Consider the following 17,583-nt stretch of genomic DNA (forward strand, 5'->3'; position numbering starts at 1 on the left):
ACCTCCGCGGGTCAGTGGAGATCTCCAGGCCAGGAGACCCCCTGTGTTGTTCAATTCACCCTCGGTTGACCATGATGCTCTGTGTTCAAAATTTGAAACGTTGAGTGTCATTGTTCTCCCAATGAGAACCAACTACGCCGCTTGCCGATAACCTTTCACAACTTCCGTGTAAAGACGGAGCAATGCCGCAGACAGCTTCGCTTTGGCCACTTTCGGGTTGACACAGCAAGCATGAGTTATTCATATCCAAATAGCACGAACGCGGATGCCTATCGTCCAGGCCGTCGTGACTATTATGCCGACTCATCCAATGACCACAGCCGTCTTCTCGACACTTTGCCACCGTGGCTACGACAATGGGTCGCTGAAATACAAGCTCATTGGATTGCGCCGAGGTTCAGCGTCACAAGGAACTCGCAGGGCAGTAATGCGCTAAGAGCACGGGTATGGAGGATATTCAGACACATATTCACAGTCACGAATGCTCTGGCTGTTCTCTGGTTCTTTACGCTCTGGTGGGGGGAACGGGCGGTGTTCCAGGATAGTTTGGAGAGGTGCGCCTGGGAGAATTGGGAAAGCTGGGTATGTATCCTTATAATCAATCAATTTAGTGGTGATGATCTGTTTCTAATACGATGGCGTTATTCTTAGCCTCGAGATGCAACACCACATCACGTTGCTTTTGTCGCAGACCCTCAGTTGGTCGATCCTCATACCTATCCCGGTCGGCCATGGCCCCTGTCCACATTGACTGTGAAGTTCACCGATCAATATCTTCGGCGGTCCTTTTCATCTATTCAAAGGAATCTAGGCCCGGACTCGGTGTTGTTTCTCGGTGACTTGTTTGATGGGGGAAGAGAGTGGGCGACCTCGCACAGCTCCAGTCCCGAGAAGCGCTATCAGAAATACAAGGATTCGTTCTGGAAGAATGAGTATCATCGGTTCGTGAGGATATTCTCGGACCAGTGGAACGAGGGTGATCCGCACTCAGGCAACCCCCGAGGCCGGAGGATGATCGCTAGTCTACCTGGGAATCACGATTTAGGATTCGGCACTGGGGTTCAACTGCCCGTCCGTGATCGGTTTCAGACATACTTTGGCCAAAGTAATCGCGTCGATGTTATTGGAAACCACACCTTTGTTTCGATTGACACGGTATCATTGAGCGCCATGGACCAGCCTGACCCAGAGACCGGAAGTACAGGGTCTGGGGACGGACACCCGCCAAACGAGCGTATTTGGAAAGAAGCAGAGGATTTCCTGAATAATATGAACGTTCATCGTGGCAAGGCGGAGATGGAAGAATTACGCCTGATGAAGAACCAAAGTGAAGGCCATGTGTTTGACCACAAGGTCGTGGACATCTCACAGCCTACACTCCATCAAAGACTCCAACCGGAGGTTGTAGGGTTCCCTGCCATTCTCCTGACCCATGTTCCATTGTATCGCAAACCGGCCACGCCTTGCGGGCCTCTGCGAGAACACTACCCACCATCAGATGGTGCACCGGAAGAAGATGAACGAAATGCCCTCTCAATTGCTGCTGGATACCAGTATCAGAATGTTCTCACGCAAACTATCTCCAAGGACTTGGTCACGAAGGCGGGCCCTAATCTTGTCCATGTCTACTCCGGGGATGACCACGACTACTGCGAGGTCACTCATCGCGAATTTAGTGGCTCTCCCAAAGAAATCACGGTGAAAAGTCTCTCCTGGGCTATGGGGGTCCGGCGGCCGGGCTTTCTACTTACCAGTCTCTGGAACCCTGTTGACCCTGCTACCGGGAAGCCGACTCATTCAATGAGTACTGGCGCTACTTTGCAAAACCACTTATGTCTCCTCCCCGACCAATTATCTATCTTCATCCGCTACGGCCTTCTATTCGGCCTTACCCTTGCTGCTCTTCTCGCACGAGCCGCCATTCGTGTGCTTTACTTCCCCGCAGTGGACTCATCCGCACCGCTTCTTCCCCTCTCTGCATTTCGCCCTACCCTCCACGTCCACACAGCTAAGGCCCCAAGTTCTAGTACGTCTAGCTCCACATTTTCCTCACCGGGTGGCCTGGCCAGTCGTGCCGCCAATGCACCTCCCCGCTACCCCAAAGTGAACGATGATACTTACCCCGGTTCAGGTCACGATGACGTGGACAACGCGAAGTGGAAACCTAGGGTCCCCGCTTCCCGGGGAATCTGGGGAGAATTTTTAGACTCTGTCAAATATGTCGCTACGATTGTGTTTGCATGGTATTTCTTCTTGATCTGGCGATGGTAAAGACCGGAGTAGAGGGGGTGGTAAACACCGGGAGTTTAGAACTATATAGAGAACAATGCATCATTTTGGTCTCCTATTTGATATTCTTGCATGTAGAATATGGGACGGGATTTTGCGATTTCCCTCCCTTTCATGTCACTAAAGATATAAATCTGGTGTCCCTCTTGTACGGTTCACCCTAAACTGGAGAAGGTTTCCCAGAATCATGGTGGACAATATTTTTACTTTCCACCTTTTTTTTTTTTTTTTTTTATTAGAGTTCTTCTATGATGGTGGGGAGTGAGAGCCTGAGAGGGGACTCATGTTTTACCTTCGAGGAGCAACCATGGTTCAGCCCGATAGTCAATATTAGCCAAAAAACTCAAACCCGATTTTAGTTTTGTTCCTAAGCGTTGGTTCCAACTGTATAGGGTTAAGGGCTGATCGTCGAAATGTTGGCTAGCCATAGAAAATGCAACTTATACGACGAGAAGCGGGCAAATCTCGGGGATTCTGCGACTAGATCTACTATAGCCCCCCAATTAGAGCCCAGACTAGTGCTGCAAGTGTTTGAGTGGCAAAAGCCCTAATTTGCTTAAACCATGTAACATTAACATCCTCTCCCTCCCGACATAATGTCATTGTGCGCTGAGACGACAGTCTCTGCCCGAAATGGCACCGGTGAGACTCCGGATTGTCGTCAACTTGGCTATCCTCCTCCATGTTTAGAATTTTAGATCCATTTCCCCGGATGGAGTCGTGGAGTCTCCAGTTGAGCAGGAGTGCCATGGGGTCGTGCATGATTCCCTTTTGGACAAGATCCAGTTATATTTCCAGACACTGGCATATGGTTACAGATACACCAGAAGAAAATCCGGGATGTTGAATAGGTTACCGAAGCAAATTGATATTCTTATTACGAGAAAAGTGTGTGATTTCGGGATTGTCACGAGGGCTGGGTCGGGTTGGCCGCGTTCGGCATCCCCCGAATTCTTTGCGTTTCTTCTCATGACAACTTCTTCCCGTTCTCGGCTTCTCTCCGCCTCAATTATTTATTTATTTATTTATTTTTATCTTGATTGCCACTGTTTTTCTTGTCCCGTGGCTCGGATTGCCGTCACGGTGCGGCGAAAGGATCCCGTAGAAGGGGAGGGAAAAACCCGTCCATCGTATTTGGACATCCACTCTGCGTGCCAAGTTCCAGAATCGTTCGATGTCCGTGGTTTACTTGGGTCTCGGCCATGTGTGCTTACTTTCCTCGAACCAATCATTCGTATCCATGGGCCCCTAGCCTCGTGCAAGTCTCCTCCACTTTTCACGCCGTCAAACGTTCCTCTTCTCCAGACTCGGGGCTGTGGCGCGGAGAGAGACACATATCCCAGGTCTAGGGCCGAAATTACCAAATAATCCCTCATGCGGTCTACACCAGCGCATCCTAGGTTGATCCCGTGCCCTCAATTGGCTGTAAATGCGGGATAGCGCTGGTTTCGGCCGGCTCCTTAATGTAGTTTTTCCCCATGTTGACCGGATATGGTCAAGATTGGCCATCGCGACCTCCTGTCTGAAGCAGTACAAAAACTCTGCCATGGCCCCTTCCCCATGGAGATTCGTGTATCTCATTTTTCTCTCCACCTGTCATCCCTACGTTCTTCCCTTTGCGTGTTGATCTACAGCTGAAGAATCTTTCCATACATTGACCCCAGTCCGTGTCTACATTCACCATGGGTCTCATGTTGAAGAAGCCGGATGATGCTACGGGCTCTGCTGCCCCTGCCATCATGATTGGCTTGTTTGTTGCCTTTGGTGGTGTCCTGTTTGGGTAAGCTGGCCCTCTGTATCATCATTGAAGCACCTCGTAGACTAAGATACTAACTATTGGATCCTATAGTTATGATACTGGTACCATCAGTGGCATCCTTGCCATGCCTTACTGGCGCAAGCTATTTTCCACGGGCTATATTAACCCGTCAGACAACTATCCCGACGTGACCTCCTCTCAGTCCTCCATGATTGTCTCCCTCCTGTCTGCAGGGACTTTCTTCGGTGCTCTAGGTGCAGCACCCATTGCTGATTACTTCGGTCGTCGGCTGGCTATGATCATCAACACGTTTGTTTTCTGCTTTGGTGTCATCCTTCAGACCGCTGCTACTGCTATCCCATTATTTGTTGCGGGAAGGTTTTTTGCGGGCCTAGGTGTCGGATTGCTCTCTGCAACCAGTATGTCATGAACGGACCCACCTATCAAGTCTTTAAAGTATAGTATGCTAACAGGCTTCAGTCCCTCTGTACCAGTCGGAAACCGCTCCTAAGTGGATCCGTGGTACCATCGTCGGTGCCTATCAGCTGGCTATCACCATTGGATTGCTGCTTGCTGCCATCGTGAACAATTCTACTAAGGGCCGTAACGATACTGGCTCCTACCGTATCCCTGTCGCTGTTCAGTTCGCCTGGGCTATCATCCTGGTTGTCGGCATGATCCTACTCCCCGAGACGCCTCGCTTCCTGATTAAAAAGGACAAGCATGAAGCTGCTGCCAAGGCTCTCGCGCGCCTTCGCCGCATCGATGTCAACGATCCCGCCATTGTGGAGGAGCTGGCTGAGATCCAGGCCAATCACGAATATGAACTCAGTGTGGGCAATGCGAGCTACCTCTCCATTCTTCGTGGAAGTATCGGCAAGCGACTGGCCACTGGCTGTGCCGTTCAGGGTCTGCAGCAGCTGGCTGGAGTCAACTTCATCTGTATGTATTCTACCACCCCATCTAATCTACTCTGATGCAAACTAACATCTTACAGTCTACTACGGAACTACCTTCTTCGAACACTCCGGTATCAAGGACGGATTTATCATTACTTTGATCACCAACATTGTTAATGTCGTCTCCACCTTCCCCGGTCTCTATATGGTTGAGAAATGGGGTCGTCGTCCTCTTCTCCTGTTCGGTGCTGTCGGCATGTGTGTGTCTCAGCTTATTGTCGCCATTGTTGGCACCGTCACCACCTCCGACGTCGCAAACAAGGTGCTGATCGCCTTCGTCTGTGTCTACATCTTCTTCTTCGCTTGCTCATGGGGTTGCACCGCATGGGTGGTAACCGGTGAGCTCTTCCCTCTCAAGGCTCGTGCCAAGTGTCTCTCGATCACGACTGCCACCAACTGGCTCCTCAACTGGGCCATCGCCTACGCTACCCCTTATATGGTCAACTCCGGCCCGGGCAACGCCAACCTGCAGTCCAAGGTGTTCTTCATCTGGGGTGGATTCTGCTTCATTGCCGGTGTTTTCGTCTACACCTGCATCTACGAGACCAAGGGTCTTACCTTGGAGCAGGTTGATGAGCTTTACGCCAAGATTCCTGTAGCCTGGCGCTCCAAGGAATTTGTCCCATCCGTTAGCTACGCTGACGTTCGTGACGTTGCTGCCGGCAAACTGTCTGGCAACCTCACTGATTTGGAGGCCGACGCCCAGATGAAGCGCGACATGGAGCATGTTGAGAAGGCCTAGAGTATTAGCCGGCGTTTGTCAGTTGGGTTTTCCTGTTTTAGTTAGGTGTTCGTCTTCTTTTTTTCCTTTCCTTATTTCTCTGCTTCCATACCATCTATACTGCCTTTATACCTAGCGAGTGGCTGTTTGCAACATTATCTTGGTGATGAGAGACGTGGTATGATGATCTGATCACGATCAATATCTTGAATTGTATAATATTCTTCTAGCACTGCTCTTATAACCAAAGATTATTTTTCCATGATCACTACTTGGTTATCTGTCATAATTCGTAAGGACTACAGCTCAACGGTCATAGTCTTATAGGGTACAGTTTAAAAAAAAATTAAAAATTAAAAAGGCTCGAGATATCAAAAGAGAACCCTGACTAGCTGGACTGTGAAGTTGACCGTGTCTACCATCGGCCCTTCCCGTACCCTAAAAACCTCCGGGAACTGGACCCTGGCTGTCTGCCTGAGGCATGAGTGCTTACGTCGCCATTCCCCACGTTCACGTGTCGAACCCTGTTTTTAGGACTTTCCCGATGAGGAAGGGCAACATGGGGGCAACCGACTGGGGAATGATCTTCTTCTCTTCTCTCCCCTTATCCTTCCTTTCCCCCCAATTCATTTTTCACTTGGGAGATAAGATGAGGTGGTCATTCTCTCCCCTCGCTACGATCACCTCCCAACTACAATCATGTTGATCCGCTCGGTTCCAGAGCAAGACCCGGACTCCATATACAAAGTGCCGCTCCTATCCTGCGAGCCGACCGACAGTCTAGTACCTTCCGAAAAGATGTCTGTATCAGCTACGATTGCTAGTATAAATCATGATATCTCTCCGATAGAAGACAGGAATGTCCAACCGGGGCTAGAGCTACAAGAGCTCAACAGGACATGTGACGGGAACGAAAAGAAGACCAGCGACCCAAACGTGACCGATAGTCCCTACGACAAGAAATACAGTATCGAACAGGGCCTATCGCAGAAACAGCCCCAGAACTACGTCTTTCCCTCCCAGGATCACCCGCTATTCCCGCCGCTACCTTCGTACGGCCCCCCTTCCTTCGTGTTTACCATAAAGTGTCTGGTGCTACAATGCGTGTCGTTTCTGCTATCGCTGCTGTTTTTGGGTGTCGTGATTGTCGGGGCACTTGTATGCAGGACCCGACTCGCTGTTTCCCACGTCAAGACCCGTCTCCAAGGCCAAGATCCCAATGAGCAACGGGCTTTCTACGAGGAGGAACGGACACGGGAATTAGAGAGGCAGAAAAACTTGCAGAGGTGGAAGCGTCGGCAGGAGAAGAAGGAAGTCGACGAGGAAGTTCCCGATGAGTGTCCGCCTCTGGAAGGCGGGAAGGATCCGATCATATGCGACGTGGCATACTACGCCAGAAGGGTCGGCCTTGACGTGGAGACGTTCCGGGTTCAGACGGAGGATGGATTCATAATCACTTTATGGCATGTTTATAACCCGCAGGAGTATATGCCCTTGTCTGCAGATGCAAGGGCGCCTCGTGGACCTGGGCTGTTTACGGGGAAGAAGGACCCCGAGCTCTCTTCACAGTCGAATCGCAAATATCCCATTCTTCTCATGCACGGGTTACTGCAGTGCGCCGGTGCGTACTGCACCAACGACGAGGATAGTCTTGCCTTCTACCTTTGCAAGTCTGGGTACGATGTCTGGCTGGGTAATAACCGCTGTGGACTTACTCCGGAGCACACGACATTGTCTACGTCGGATCCACGGATGTGGACATGGAATATCCAGCACATGGGCGTGCTGGACCTTTCGGCCCTTGTGTCGCGCGTCCTGTATGAGACCAGTTTCGAGAAACTAGGTCTTGTGTGTCATTCGCAAGGAACAACACAAACATTCGTGGCACTGGCGAAAGATCAACGCCCCGAACTAGGGGAGCGTATATCGGCCTTTTGTGCTCTGGCTCCAGCTGCCTATGCCGGGCCATTGATCAAAAGGAGTTACTTCCGCTTCATGCGGATTATCTCCCCCAACGTCTTTCGCATCGTATTCGGCATCCATGCTTTTATTCCCTTCATGATGACGGTCCACCAATATCTTCATCCGAAGATATACGGTACATTGGGTTACTACGTGTTTTCGTACCTCTTCGGCTGGAGTGACACCCGTTGGGACCGCGGTCTTCGGGATCGTATGTTCCAGTTCGCTCCAGTCTACGTCAGTGCCGAGACAATGCGATGGTGGTTGGGCCGTGAATGCTTCGCCACACAAAAGTGTATCTTGGCCACACGCGAGGTCAGCCTTCTTGAGGCGGAAGAGGATCATCGCTTTGAAAAGGGTATCGATGGTGGGGCCTCGCGGAGCGATACCGCATGGTACGGACCCCAGGTTCCCCCCATGGCTCTATGGGTCGCGGGAGCCGACAATCTGGTGGATGGCAGAAAATTGCTTCGGCGGTTCCGCAATGGACGTGAGCCCCATGTGCGTGTTGTTCACGAGAAGGTTATCGAGGAGTATGAGCATCTCGATGTCTTATGGGCCATGGATGTCATCGAGCAGGTGGGAAAGGAGGTACGACAGGTCCTCTGGACGACGATGCCAGATGATGCCCGCGCCGTTTGTCGGGTGCCGAAGGGCGTGCAGTAATACACTATTAACATGAGATATGAGGCATGACTATATATTAACTGCTTGCGTGGATTCTTTGGCCTGGAGTTTACTGGTTGTATAGATACAGTGTACTCAACGATATACATAGACACTTATAATAGTAGTATATATTAAAGCTAACATTTGTTTCATAATGATATATCCTGAATCAAATACATTGTGCCCTACTAATCATTAACTCTACGAGACAGTATAGAGGCTCATCTTCCTTTCACTTGTCAGTGTTCAAACACATTTTTAAGATAAAATTGCAGACTATCAGTCAATAACACCGACCGCTGTTGGCGAATAAGTCAGATGACCTCCCAGCGTATCATATTGCCATTCAACCTTGAGGATTTAATAGCTTATAACTCATCGCCGCACCATTCACCTGCCCTTTGGCTGTCTCAGGGTCTTCATACAGTTATTAAGACCATCCTGGCAAGTCATGACAGGTGAATAGAATCTTGTAATATAACATGACACGCTGAAGCCAATACCTTATTTTGCATGTAAACAATCGCCCCCTAGCTTTTAATTTAAACTCATCGCTTTCATATTAGCAAAGAAGCTACCGAGGTAATGCGAGTCCATCAATAGGACGACATCACGGGTCATTTCCCATTTACCTAGGTAGCAGTAGGGCCCAAATGCCCGCGTCGGAGGCTGTAATGTTAACCGTCTAGAGTAACATCTCAACTGAGGTAGCATGAGTAACGGCTGATCTGCAATAATGCAAAATATGGTTCTTGGATGGTCGTAGGCGGACGCGAGGAAGGATTTTGGGAGTAATACAAAATTGAAACCCTGCCTTTCTTTTTTTCTTTCTTTTTTTCTTTTTCTTTTATTTCCCCCCAGGGTTCAAGATATGTATGCTAGAGGGTTAGATCAGAGATGATTGTGGAGCGGCATGACAGTAAGCATAACCATGATATCTATTTGTAGTAGATGAGGTAGATGTTTAATGATAGCATGTACATGTGTTAAATGTGTATGAACAGCTTTAGATACCCGTAATGTCAAAGTCAGGCTTCAGTCGAGGTAACCATCTCTATAAGCATATTGAAACGTCACTCTGGAAGAATGTGGTCTCATAGCCCACCCCCCCCAAGAAATCATCTCTTTGCAACAGCCGTTACATTCGATCCGGCAACCACGTACTGTTTCTCCGTCTTCAGCTTACTCAGAGCACTCTCAGGCAGCTTCAAGGTATCAGCCACGATCTGCTTCGGAGTTGATCCGATCCATTGGCCGAGAGCAATATCTGCATCCACGTCAGTATCGTTGTGTTCCTCATGAAAACCCAATAAAGAAAAGGGTAAGATTACCAGTAAACTTATCCGTCTGCAAAACTTCCAAAAACATCAAATCCTCATCGCCCGTATTCTCGATATAATGACTATTCGACTGCGGGAAATAGCCCACGTCACCAGCGCGGTAATCGAACGTGGTCGCTGTTGTCGGCGCTGTGAACAACGTCGCACGGGCCTTGCCCTTGATGAAAAACGTCCACTCGTCACTGGTCGGGTGCCAGTGGATCTCACGCATGCCGCCGGGTTTCACGGTCACGATGGCGGCGGCGAAGTTGGTGGCGATAGGGAAAGTGACAGGGTCGACGATTTTCACGGAACCGCCAGCGACTTCATGGGCTGGTTGTTCGGAGAAGTGGTATGAGTAGCTTTGGCTTAAGGGCACGATGCCGGCGGCTGTTGTTACGTTTTGCTCCTCGATGTCCTTCGGGGCTTTTGTGCCGGGAAAGATGTAGAGTTCGTCCTCTGGGATGTCGTTGAAGGCGGAGATGGGGAGGTCGAAGTTCTTCGCCAGGACGGATCTCTGAGTTTCTTTTGGTTAGTGTGGGGATTGTTTTTATGGGGGATTGGGTAGTCGTACAGGGTTGTGACTGAAGACTTGGGAAGCGAGGAACGTATTGTCTTCGGAGAAATCTCCGTCGTCGAAGACGAGGAGAAACTCTACTCCTGCGTCTAGGGCTTGGATGGAATGGGGGACACCACTATTATGATTAGTAGTTGTCATTGAAGGCTTGTGAGGATAGATGGGACCTACGGAGGGAAGAACCACACATCACCTTCTGTCACGTCGTCGACAAATGTTTCGCCGTTCTCATTAACCGCCTAAGGCAAGTTAGCAAGCGAGAGCATAAGTCTGCACGAGAGCAAAAATACCTGAATGCGACATGACCCATTAAGCACCAAAGACCACTCGCTTGCAACGTGCCAGTGCAGTTCACGATACGCCCCAGCTTCCAAGCGCATATCGACACCGGCCATCTTGGTAGCGTCGGGCATGACGACGGTGTTTTCTTGACGAGCCCATCCCGAGTTCTCCGAACCGTATCTGTCTCTTAGTGAGCCTCATTACCTTGCATCATATGTAGAGTCCTTGGGAGTACCTGTTACGACTGAGACCTATCAACTATTAGCAGGGTTTGCGAATAGGGATAGTGCTATAGCTTACCCATTGGCCATTGAGCATTGATTGTCTGTCCATTATCTGTACCAGGGGGAGCTAGCTTATCGCTATTAATTCGGTCATAGTTGTAGTTACCTGACTAGTTAGTGCAAGGGAGATTCAGACATGGAAGCTACATGACTCACGAGGGCCAGGGTCGGACGCTCCAAGATCGCCGCGAATGGGCTGCGGGTTGTCGACTTTCTCGAAGTCCAGATATGACCCTATCTTCGGATCCTCCTTCTGCGCAGGAAGAAGGGTGTACTTGACCTCTTCCGTGGAATGGTCGGATAATTTATTGTCAGAGGAATAACCCAGAAGATCCTCAGAGCCTCTCAATGGGGGATTCCCGGAGTCCCGGATGCTGTTCCTAGCAGCAGGGGCACCATGGACGGTACCAAGGATAGCAATGAAGCAGCCGGTATAGTAAAGGAAGGATTTCATATTGAAAAGTCAAAGTATTACCAGTCGAGGGTTGAGAGACGCTGTTGATGGAAGAGCAGAACGGATGCTCTGACAGGCTTTATATACCTGGAACTTGCAGGATGTTAGATGAAGATCCCCTCATTCTAAGGCGATATTGCTACCATATACAAAACAAAAAAAAGAAAAACCCCTCATGAGGGGATGCTGGGAAGGGACTAGTAATCTCCGTCAGATTATAGACACTACTCCTCGTCGCCGGTACTTCTTGGTCGAGTCGGAGGGTGAGCCGGGGCCCAGGAGGACCGCTGCAGAGGTTCATCTGATATAACCATTTCCTAAAAGGGGCACCATACCGGCTACCCCATGAGGGGATATGACTAAATGGAACCAATCTGAGTGGCTTGCCAGGAGACCAGCTCCTACGGCGCCCAATAGGGCTGTTACGACCTGTTTCTGGTCCAGAATGAAATCTGGTACTCGCATAGGGCATGCTTTGCCTGGCAAACTGAGGAAGCGTTCCCCACCCGTGCAGCAGGCAAAAAAAAAAAAAAAAAAAAAAAAGAGCTACTTTTTCGCAAGTGACAAATATGTCGCTAGTTATGCCCAGAAGGTGACGACTGTGAAGACATAAAGTTCAGGAACCAAGCTTCGGCTAAGATTTCGACAAGACTTTAGTAGGGCTGGGGGTGGGTTTGATATTGATTAAATTAGGGGAACCCCACTCGACCGTTTAGTGGCGGAATTCCTTACTCTTACCACCTGCAATAATTCTCCCCCTATGCATTGATTAGTGCTCGCTTATGCACCTGTTATTAGTCCTAGTCGTAGAACTAGGACTAGGGCATACGTACTACTCTAGCCGCATTCTCAATGCGGCACATGCACATGTATGTACAGTATGTACTGGAAGTGGTAGGCTGGTAATAGGCTGGTAGTAGGCTGGTAGCAACCTTGCGGTGCCACGTCACATTGGCCGTAGTTTCCCTTACGTCCCGATTAATAGATCTCTTGTTTGTGAGTGTTTAATATTATGTATGACCTCCATTCATATTCATCGAGATCGCGACTCCGCACTCACCGCCGCTCCGTATGTACCTTTGGGGGAAGATCCACTTGGGGCAAACCTTCAAGGAATAAATCAGGTTTCGTGATTTGCCAGGGCGTATCTTAGAACTTGTCTGCCTTACCCGTATTCTTTTATGTTGCTTATCTCCGAACCGGATTTCCAGTACACACACAGAGAGAGAGAGAGAGAGAGCACAGACCTCTGTGGTTGTGGTTGCGTCCCGTTGTATCCGGTGGGGATTCAATTCATGGCAACCTTACGCTCTGCTTGGACTGCAGAGCATGTGACTTGCCCTAAAATTAGAGCAGAATCCCAACTAATATTCGAGGACCTTGTCAATACCGGAGATTTATGGCCGAGAAACCTCTTCTCACCATGTATTCGGTTAACCCGGAAGCCGGCTTTCTAGCCTTGAATCATTGGGGGCGAGAGAGCTCCGATTCGTTGAGCATGGGATGCCATGGCTCCGATACCATAAGATCATTATGACTGGATTCCAGCGTCAAGCTGGACCATGCATTTATCGTCTAAGAAGACTCATCTCCTGCCTAACACAGGTATTCCCTGTCTCTCTTGTATTTAAACCGGAAGGCTGAGGCAACATAATTAGTCCCGCTTGTCCTGGTTTGGCGGCCTTGCTAGTTAAGTTTAATAACAACATGACATGGGGACCTTGAGCTGATGGAAGTTCCCCACCGTCAAGGCGATCCACTCATCATCCATAGAGGAAATCGAAGTCTTTAACCACGAGCAGATCGGGAATGCTAATCCGAGATAGACATGCATACGTTAACCAGTCACCGAGCTATGCATTAATATGTTCGGAATGTTATGAACATGCTCGACATTAGCTCCGAAAATTTGGCGACGGGAGCATTCAGCGTATTCAGTATCTTACATTGAAGCAGACACCAGCATGCCAAGCGTTCTGGCAGAATCATGGAGATCATTATCAGTCCCTTACTGCAGGTGTTTTCGCATTGCGTATTTACTCTGTGCTTCTGCTGTGATTTGCCGATCGAGGTATATCGCGTGCATCCGTTTTCCTGGATGGTATTCTTGCTACTCGGCCTGATGAAGAGCAATCACGGAATGCTGCATAGTACTTTTGGTCCTTGGATGGGTAGCTCATTCAGGGAGCTATATTTGGAACACAGTCTGTGGCCTTTTGAACTAAGCGGTTCTGGTTGATGGAAAACGGGTTTCCTTTTTGCTAAGAGGTCATAAGCACTTTGACGACAAGGAGGAAACAGCGAAAACACGGCATACATGGCCAGTGGGCATTCCCCACATAGGCCAAGTTTAGGTCTGCAGCTAGGATAGTGGAATTTGTAAACATACGGATAGATGTCATTCTACTTTCTGTCTAACCAGGGAGGCGCGACAATGTTACATGGCATCATTAGCTCCGTGATTATTTATAGAAGCAGGTTGCGGTGGTACAGGGTACTGAGGCAATTTAGGATCTTCAGTACTATCGTCATCATCCAAAGCCTCATTGGCACACTTATTGAACCAGGTATAAGCCTAACGGACGTCAGTATGCATATGCACCTTGCTCATAAAGGAGTCGAAACGTACAGCGTTGGTACGGGGAATAACTTGGTGATAATCCGCCCGCCCCAGCCCACCAAGGTTAGGGAAATGCATGTTCGCCTTCCACGATTAGCGCTCGAAAGGTAATCATATGTTGGTGGAAGTACTCACCCCTCGATCGGCCCCCATATACCGCGGACCATCCTGAGGCTCCCATTTCCACGTCGAGTCCAAGGTAGGAACAGGGCCTTGGTTGATCCACACCTAGACATAATCAGCTATGGTTGATTCCATCCGGCAAGTTGGACTGCTACCTTGGTATCACCGTTGAATTTGTCGATCCAGAGGAAATCAGCCATCCGATCCCCTTATAAGAATAAGCCCTATACCGTCACTTGATTGAGGACCACATACCGTTTACGTCCGCCCACCGATGGTCTGTATCGGGTCAGAATTGTTTAGATAACGATTATATGCGCCGAAAAAGGACTTACTTGCACGGTCGTAGTGCTCACTTCGTTTGACTTGCCCGATGGATTCGAAACTATTCTCTCCCTTGTTCAACCAGCCATCTGTACGGCCATCCGGACTATAGACAAGTTCATTAGTATATCAGCGCCATCAGGCTTTATAATGAAGAGTACTCACTCCATACAGAGGTAGTCTGCCTGACCGTCTCCACTGTCATGATTAGCATCTAATCAAGTTCCTTAGTATATGAACTTACTCAAGATCCGCAAACCGAAGGCCTAAGTCATAAAGGCCTACACCCCATCCCTGAGTACACCTCGCATTACCAGTAAGAACTCCCTTGTACTGGAAATAGTCACCCTGAGCATTAGCGCTCCACTTATTTAACCAAACCTCAGCTTCTCCTGTATCTCGGTTCACGGACCACAAATCACACTGCGTAAGAACATGAGTCAGATGCGCTCATGAAATGTGTTGAAACGAAATCACCACAGTATGTATTCGACATACTAGGAAAAGAAAACCACTTACTTTTCCATCGCCGTCGAAGTCTGCCAGGTGGAGACTTTTCCGGTCTTTTTTCACATTGAATATTTCAATTCCTTCCGGTTTCCAAGTAGGTGGATCGTGAACGTTTCCGTAAAGGTAACCTCGCCCTTCAGATGATATCCAAACCTATACAAAGCTGATGAGCATACGAAGAACACCTTCAGCGAAGCTACCCACATAATCATCAGCACCGGTACCACGTATGTCGCAGTAGTAGACACCATCGCCTGCCACAAAACTTGGTTAGCTAGCGCAATCGCAAAAGATCAACTTTCTCAGAAGTATACCCTTCAGCTTGGTGCCGCCGTGACCAGTGTTTTTGTAAACGTGGGCATAATGCTTCCAGTCGCCATTTGTTTGTTTCAAGGACTCGATCCAAGTGTAGTCAGCTCCACCTCCGGCGTAAACCCTTCCAAACTTGATCCGATTTTTCGCGCCGTCGACACCCACTCCGGTATGAGTGACACCGGCCTCACGCCAGTCCGGAACGAGACTCTTTCCAGTTCCCCGATTGTTGATGTAGGTTGTTACTTTTCCCTTTGCGTCTAGCCAAAGCCAATCGCTGCGAAAGTCTCCATTGATATCAACGAGACGCACACCGGTGATATCTCCCATTCCTTTGCCTTTGAATACGATACCGAGATCTTGCCAATACCCACCGTACTCTTTCGTGGGTGCATCCCTCTGGCCACCATTGCGCCAGCACCGAATATCGCCGTTGTTATGTATCAGGCAGCTGCATGCGAGTTAGCCTGACTAACTAATGGGCAACGTTCGAACTTACTAGTCTATCCTTCCGTCCCCATCGATATCGCCGAGGCGAACGTTGATCTGACCCAGGCCATTACCGGGCTTATCCTTGACTAGTCCAATGCTTCGGAAAGTGGGAACGTTGGGGTCCTTATCTTCATTAATTGAGACATACATGTGCCCCTCCCTGCTGATGCAGATGAAATCATCAAGGCCGTCCCCATTCACATCTCCCCATCGAACACCTGCAGGTGATATTAGTACGTAAGACAGGCAGTCCATATATAGGCATAGATATGCATACCTCTCGCGAGACATCCATCATTGACTTCAATCCTCACTGCACTTCCAAACTTCCCATCATTATTATTCATGAACATATACGTACCATCCCCATCCTTTGTCCAAACTAGCTCATCCAATGCGCCTTCCCGGTGGGCGCCAAATTTATTCACCAATTGAGCATAGTTGATACCAGGGGCAAAGTCCTTCTCTTCCTTCGTAGTAGCCGGACTGAAGATGCGCCCCATGTCCTTGGAGCTATGGACATAATTTCCGTCATCGGCCCCACTCCCACACTGGGTTTGGACCCGACCTCTCTTATTTCCACTTCCGTATTCCTTTTTGCAAGTCGTTCTCTTAGTGTCACTGACACCTGTATTGTTTGGTGGCTGGAGCAGCCCTTGCCGCTCAGCTTCTTGGACGGCTTCCCACCAAACCGAGGCCATTTTCTTATAGCCAAAGTCGGTTGGGTGTGTTCCATCGATCAAGTCCTCGATTTTGATGAAGTCAGTCATCTCAGCAAGGATAATGCGTTGGCCTTGTTGACGGCGCGTGGCAACAATCTGTCGATACTGATCACTAATGTATTTGGCGAAATAGACGACTTCACGCTCGGCAACTATGGGGAGGAGAGTAGAAAGGATGATAGTAGTGCCGGGAATTGCGTCGAACAGACGTGTCAGAAGAGCATCCATCCGCTCGCCGGTCTTGTACACATCAATTGTTGTGTCATCGTACTGATTTGCGTCATTCGTGCCAGCACTGTGCATGTAATGTCAGTTGGCTTCACAGTGATATGAACAGAGATAGTACTACTTTATTAAAATGAGGTTTGGCTGTTGCGGGATGGTTTTTTCAGCCTCTTGAGTGACCTGGTCGACTCTAAACCCTGATGTGGCCTCAACCTCCTGTCAAATAATAAGTGTTAGTATCCCTGGTCTAATAGTTCGACTACAAAGTACCAGTAGTGTCTTACATTATCATTCATGGTGCTGGTATCATTTGGGTTACTGCCAACCATGTTCACCCACCATCCAGCGTGACGAAGTTGCTGACGAAGCCATCGTCGATAGCCATTACCATCGGTTGACTGGTATCCGTAGGTAATGGAAGCACCTAGGGGCATGATGCGGAGGGTGAAAGGCTTCTCATCGCGAGGAGTCAACTGTGATGTCTCATTAAGCAAACTGAATCCGTCGTACGAAATGACCCCGGTAAATGATCCGTCTGGTAGATATGGAGATGCAGAGGCGAGTGACAGTATACTCAAACCTAAAATGCAGGTCTGGACTGCCCAGTCAACAGGTGTTCGCCGTCCCATATTTTTGTATAAAATAGTCATGATTGAGTATGGACCATAAGGGCAGCACTGGCTGTCTGGGATTCTTATACAGAGTACTTCATGCTGATCATAATTCCAACACAGCCGATTATGATATGCTGCGTCATCCCAGTTAACCCGAGTGGATTATATTATAGGGCCAACGTGCCAAGATCAGTAATCTCCTTAACATGGCTGTGCAAATCTCAAGAAGCGGGATATTCTGAGGTTTGGTCAAAAATAGATCCTTTGACGGGTTGGTCCATCCGCTAGCCATGCCTGCCTATAACGCTTTGCTAAGTATGGAAGTGATATTCAGGGCTCAGATGATGTATGGAATGTAACCCCAAT

At 49.0% G+C, this 17,583-nt stretch overlaps 5 protein-coding genes across 5 annotated transcripts; 3 read left to right on the plus strand and 2 right to left on the minus strand.

Moving 5' to 3' along the window:
* The first annotated feature begins 57 nt into the window (after nucleotides 1–57).
* BDV27DRAFT_124492 (putative manganese ion homeostasis (Fr)) lies at nucleotides 58–2,347 on the plus strand. The gene is made up of 2 exons (XM_032066096.1): nucleotides 58–582; nucleotides 652–2,347. The coding sequence occupies exons 1-2, from the start codon at nucleotides 232–234 to the stop codon at nucleotides 2,269–2,271; spliced, it is 1,971 nt and encodes a 656-aa protein (XP_031930183.1). The 5' UTR covers nucleotides 58–231; the 3' UTR covers nucleotides 2,272–2,347.
* A 1,321-nt stretch (nucleotides 2,348–3,668) lies between these two features.
* On the plus strand, nucleotides 3,669–6,068 carry BDV27DRAFT_124494 (sugar porter family MFS transporter). The gene is made up of 4 exons (XM_032066097.1): nucleotides 3,669–4,069; nucleotides 4,139–4,467; nucleotides 4,529–4,990; nucleotides 5,046–6,068. Exons 1-4 carry the CDS (start codon nucleotides 3,972–3,974, stop codon nucleotides 5,747–5,749), a joined length of 1,593 nt encoding a protein of 530 aa, XP_031930184.1. The 5' UTR covers nucleotides 3,669–3,971; the 3' UTR covers nucleotides 5,750–6,068.
* Nucleotides 6,069–6,316: 248 nt separating this feature from the next.
* BDV27DRAFT_124496 (putative ab-hydrolase associated lipase) lies at nucleotides 6,317–8,546 on the plus strand. The gene has a single exon (XM_032066098.1). The coding sequence runs from the start codon at nucleotides 6,428–6,430 to the stop codon at nucleotides 8,354–8,356; it is 1,929 nt and encodes a 642-aa protein (XP_031930185.1). The 5' UTR covers nucleotides 6,317–6,427; the 3' UTR covers nucleotides 8,357–8,546.
* A 765-nt stretch (nucleotides 8,547–9,311) lies between these two features.
* On the minus strand, nucleotides 9,312–11,477 carry BDV27DRAFT_81287 (putative oxalate decarboxylase). The gene is made up of 9 exons (XM_032077661.1): nucleotides 11,419–11,477; nucleotides 10,978–11,368; nucleotides 10,838–10,927; nucleotides 10,773–10,788; nucleotides 10,546–10,717; nucleotides 10,427–10,494; nucleotides 10,253–10,373; nucleotides 9,691–10,195; nucleotides 9,312–9,626 (listed from the first exon to the last, which is right to left on the minus strand). Exons 2-9 carry the CDS (start codon nucleotides 11,273–11,275, stop codon nucleotides 9,478–9,480), a joined length of 1,419 nt encoding a protein of 472 aa, XP_031930186.1. The 5' UTR covers nucleotides 11,276–11,368; nucleotides 11,419–11,477; the 3' UTR covers nucleotides 9,312–9,477.
* Nucleotides 11,478–13,613: 2,136 nt separating this feature from the next.
* Nucleotides 13,614–17,323, minus strand: BDV27DRAFT_81303 (uncharacterized protein). The gene is made up of 15 exons (XM_032077662.1): nucleotides 16,888–17,323; nucleotides 16,728–16,819; nucleotides 15,934–16,673; nucleotides 15,664–15,874; nucleotides 15,167–15,615; nucleotides 15,057–15,106; nucleotides 14,862–15,005; nucleotides 14,587–14,765; nucleotides 14,508–14,540; nucleotides 14,354–14,448; nucleotides 14,274–14,297; nucleotides 14,174–14,226; nucleotides 14,031–14,123; nucleotides 13,905–13,979; nucleotides 13,614–13,850 (listed from the first exon to the last, which is right to left on the minus strand). The coding sequence occupies exons 1-15, from the start codon at nucleotides 17,251–17,253 to the stop codon at nucleotides 13,713–13,715; spliced, it is 2,742 nt and encodes a 913-aa protein (XP_031930187.1). The 5' UTR covers nucleotides 17,254–17,323; the 3' UTR covers nucleotides 13,614–13,712.
* Between the last annotated feature and the right edge of the window lie 260 nt (nucleotides 17,324–17,583).

This window comes from Aspergillus caelatus (assembly GCF_009193585.1).
Source record: "Aspergillus caelatus strain CBS 763.97 unplaced genomic scaffold BDV27scaffold_41, whole genome shotgun sequence".
Taxonomy (NCBI): domain Eukaryota; kingdom Fungi; phylum Ascomycota; class Eurotiomycetes; order Eurotiales; family Aspergillaceae; genus Aspergillus; species Aspergillus caelatus.

Coding starts and splice junctions, on each gene's coding strand:
- BDV27DRAFT_124494 (XM_032066097.1), top strand. CDS start 3,972: ATGGGTCTCATGTTGAAGAAGCCGGATGATGCTACGGGCTCTGCTGCC. Junction 4,468..4,528: donor CGGATTGCTCTCTGCAACCA/GTATGTCATGAA, acceptor AACAGGCTTCAG/TCCCTCTGTACCAGTCGGAA. Junction 4,991..5,045: donor GGCTGGAGTCAACTTCATCT/GTATGTATTCTA, acceptor AACATCTTACAG/TCTACTACGGAACTACCTTC.
- BDV27DRAFT_81287 (XM_032077661.1), bottom strand. CDS start 11,275: ATGAAATCCTTCCTTTACTATACCGGCTGCTTCATTGCTATCCTTGGT. Junction 10,374..10,426: donor GATGTGTGGTTCTTCCCTCC/GTAGGTCCCATC, acceptor TAATCATAATAG/TGGTGTCCCCCATTCCATCC. Junction 10,196..10,252: donor AAGTCTTCAGTCACAACCCT/GTACGACTACCC, acceptor AAAGAAACTCAG/AGATCCGTCCTGGCGAAGAA.
- BDV27DRAFT_81303 (XM_032077662.1), bottom strand. CDS start 17,253: ATGACTATTTTATACAAAAATATGGGACGGCGAACACCTGTTGACTGG. Junction 14,449..14,507: donor GCAGACTACCTCTGTATGGA/GTGAGTACTCTT, acceptor ACTTGTCTATAG/TCCGGATGGCCGTACAGATG. Junction 13,851..13,904: donor TTATTCCCCGTACCAACGCT/GTACGTTTCGAC, acceptor GACGTCCGTTAG/GCTTATACCTGGTTCAATAA.
- BDV27DRAFT_124496 (XM_032066098.1), top strand. CDS start 6,428: ATGTTGATCCGCTCGGTTCCAGAGCAAGACCCGGACTCCATATACAAA.
- BDV27DRAFT_124492 (XM_032066096.1), top strand. CDS start 232: ATGAGTTATTCATATCCAAATAGCACGAACGCGGATGCCTATCGTCCA. Junction 583..651: donor GGGAGAATTGGGAAAGCTGG/GTATGTATCCTT, acceptor CGTTATTCTTAG/CCTCGAGATGCAACACCACA.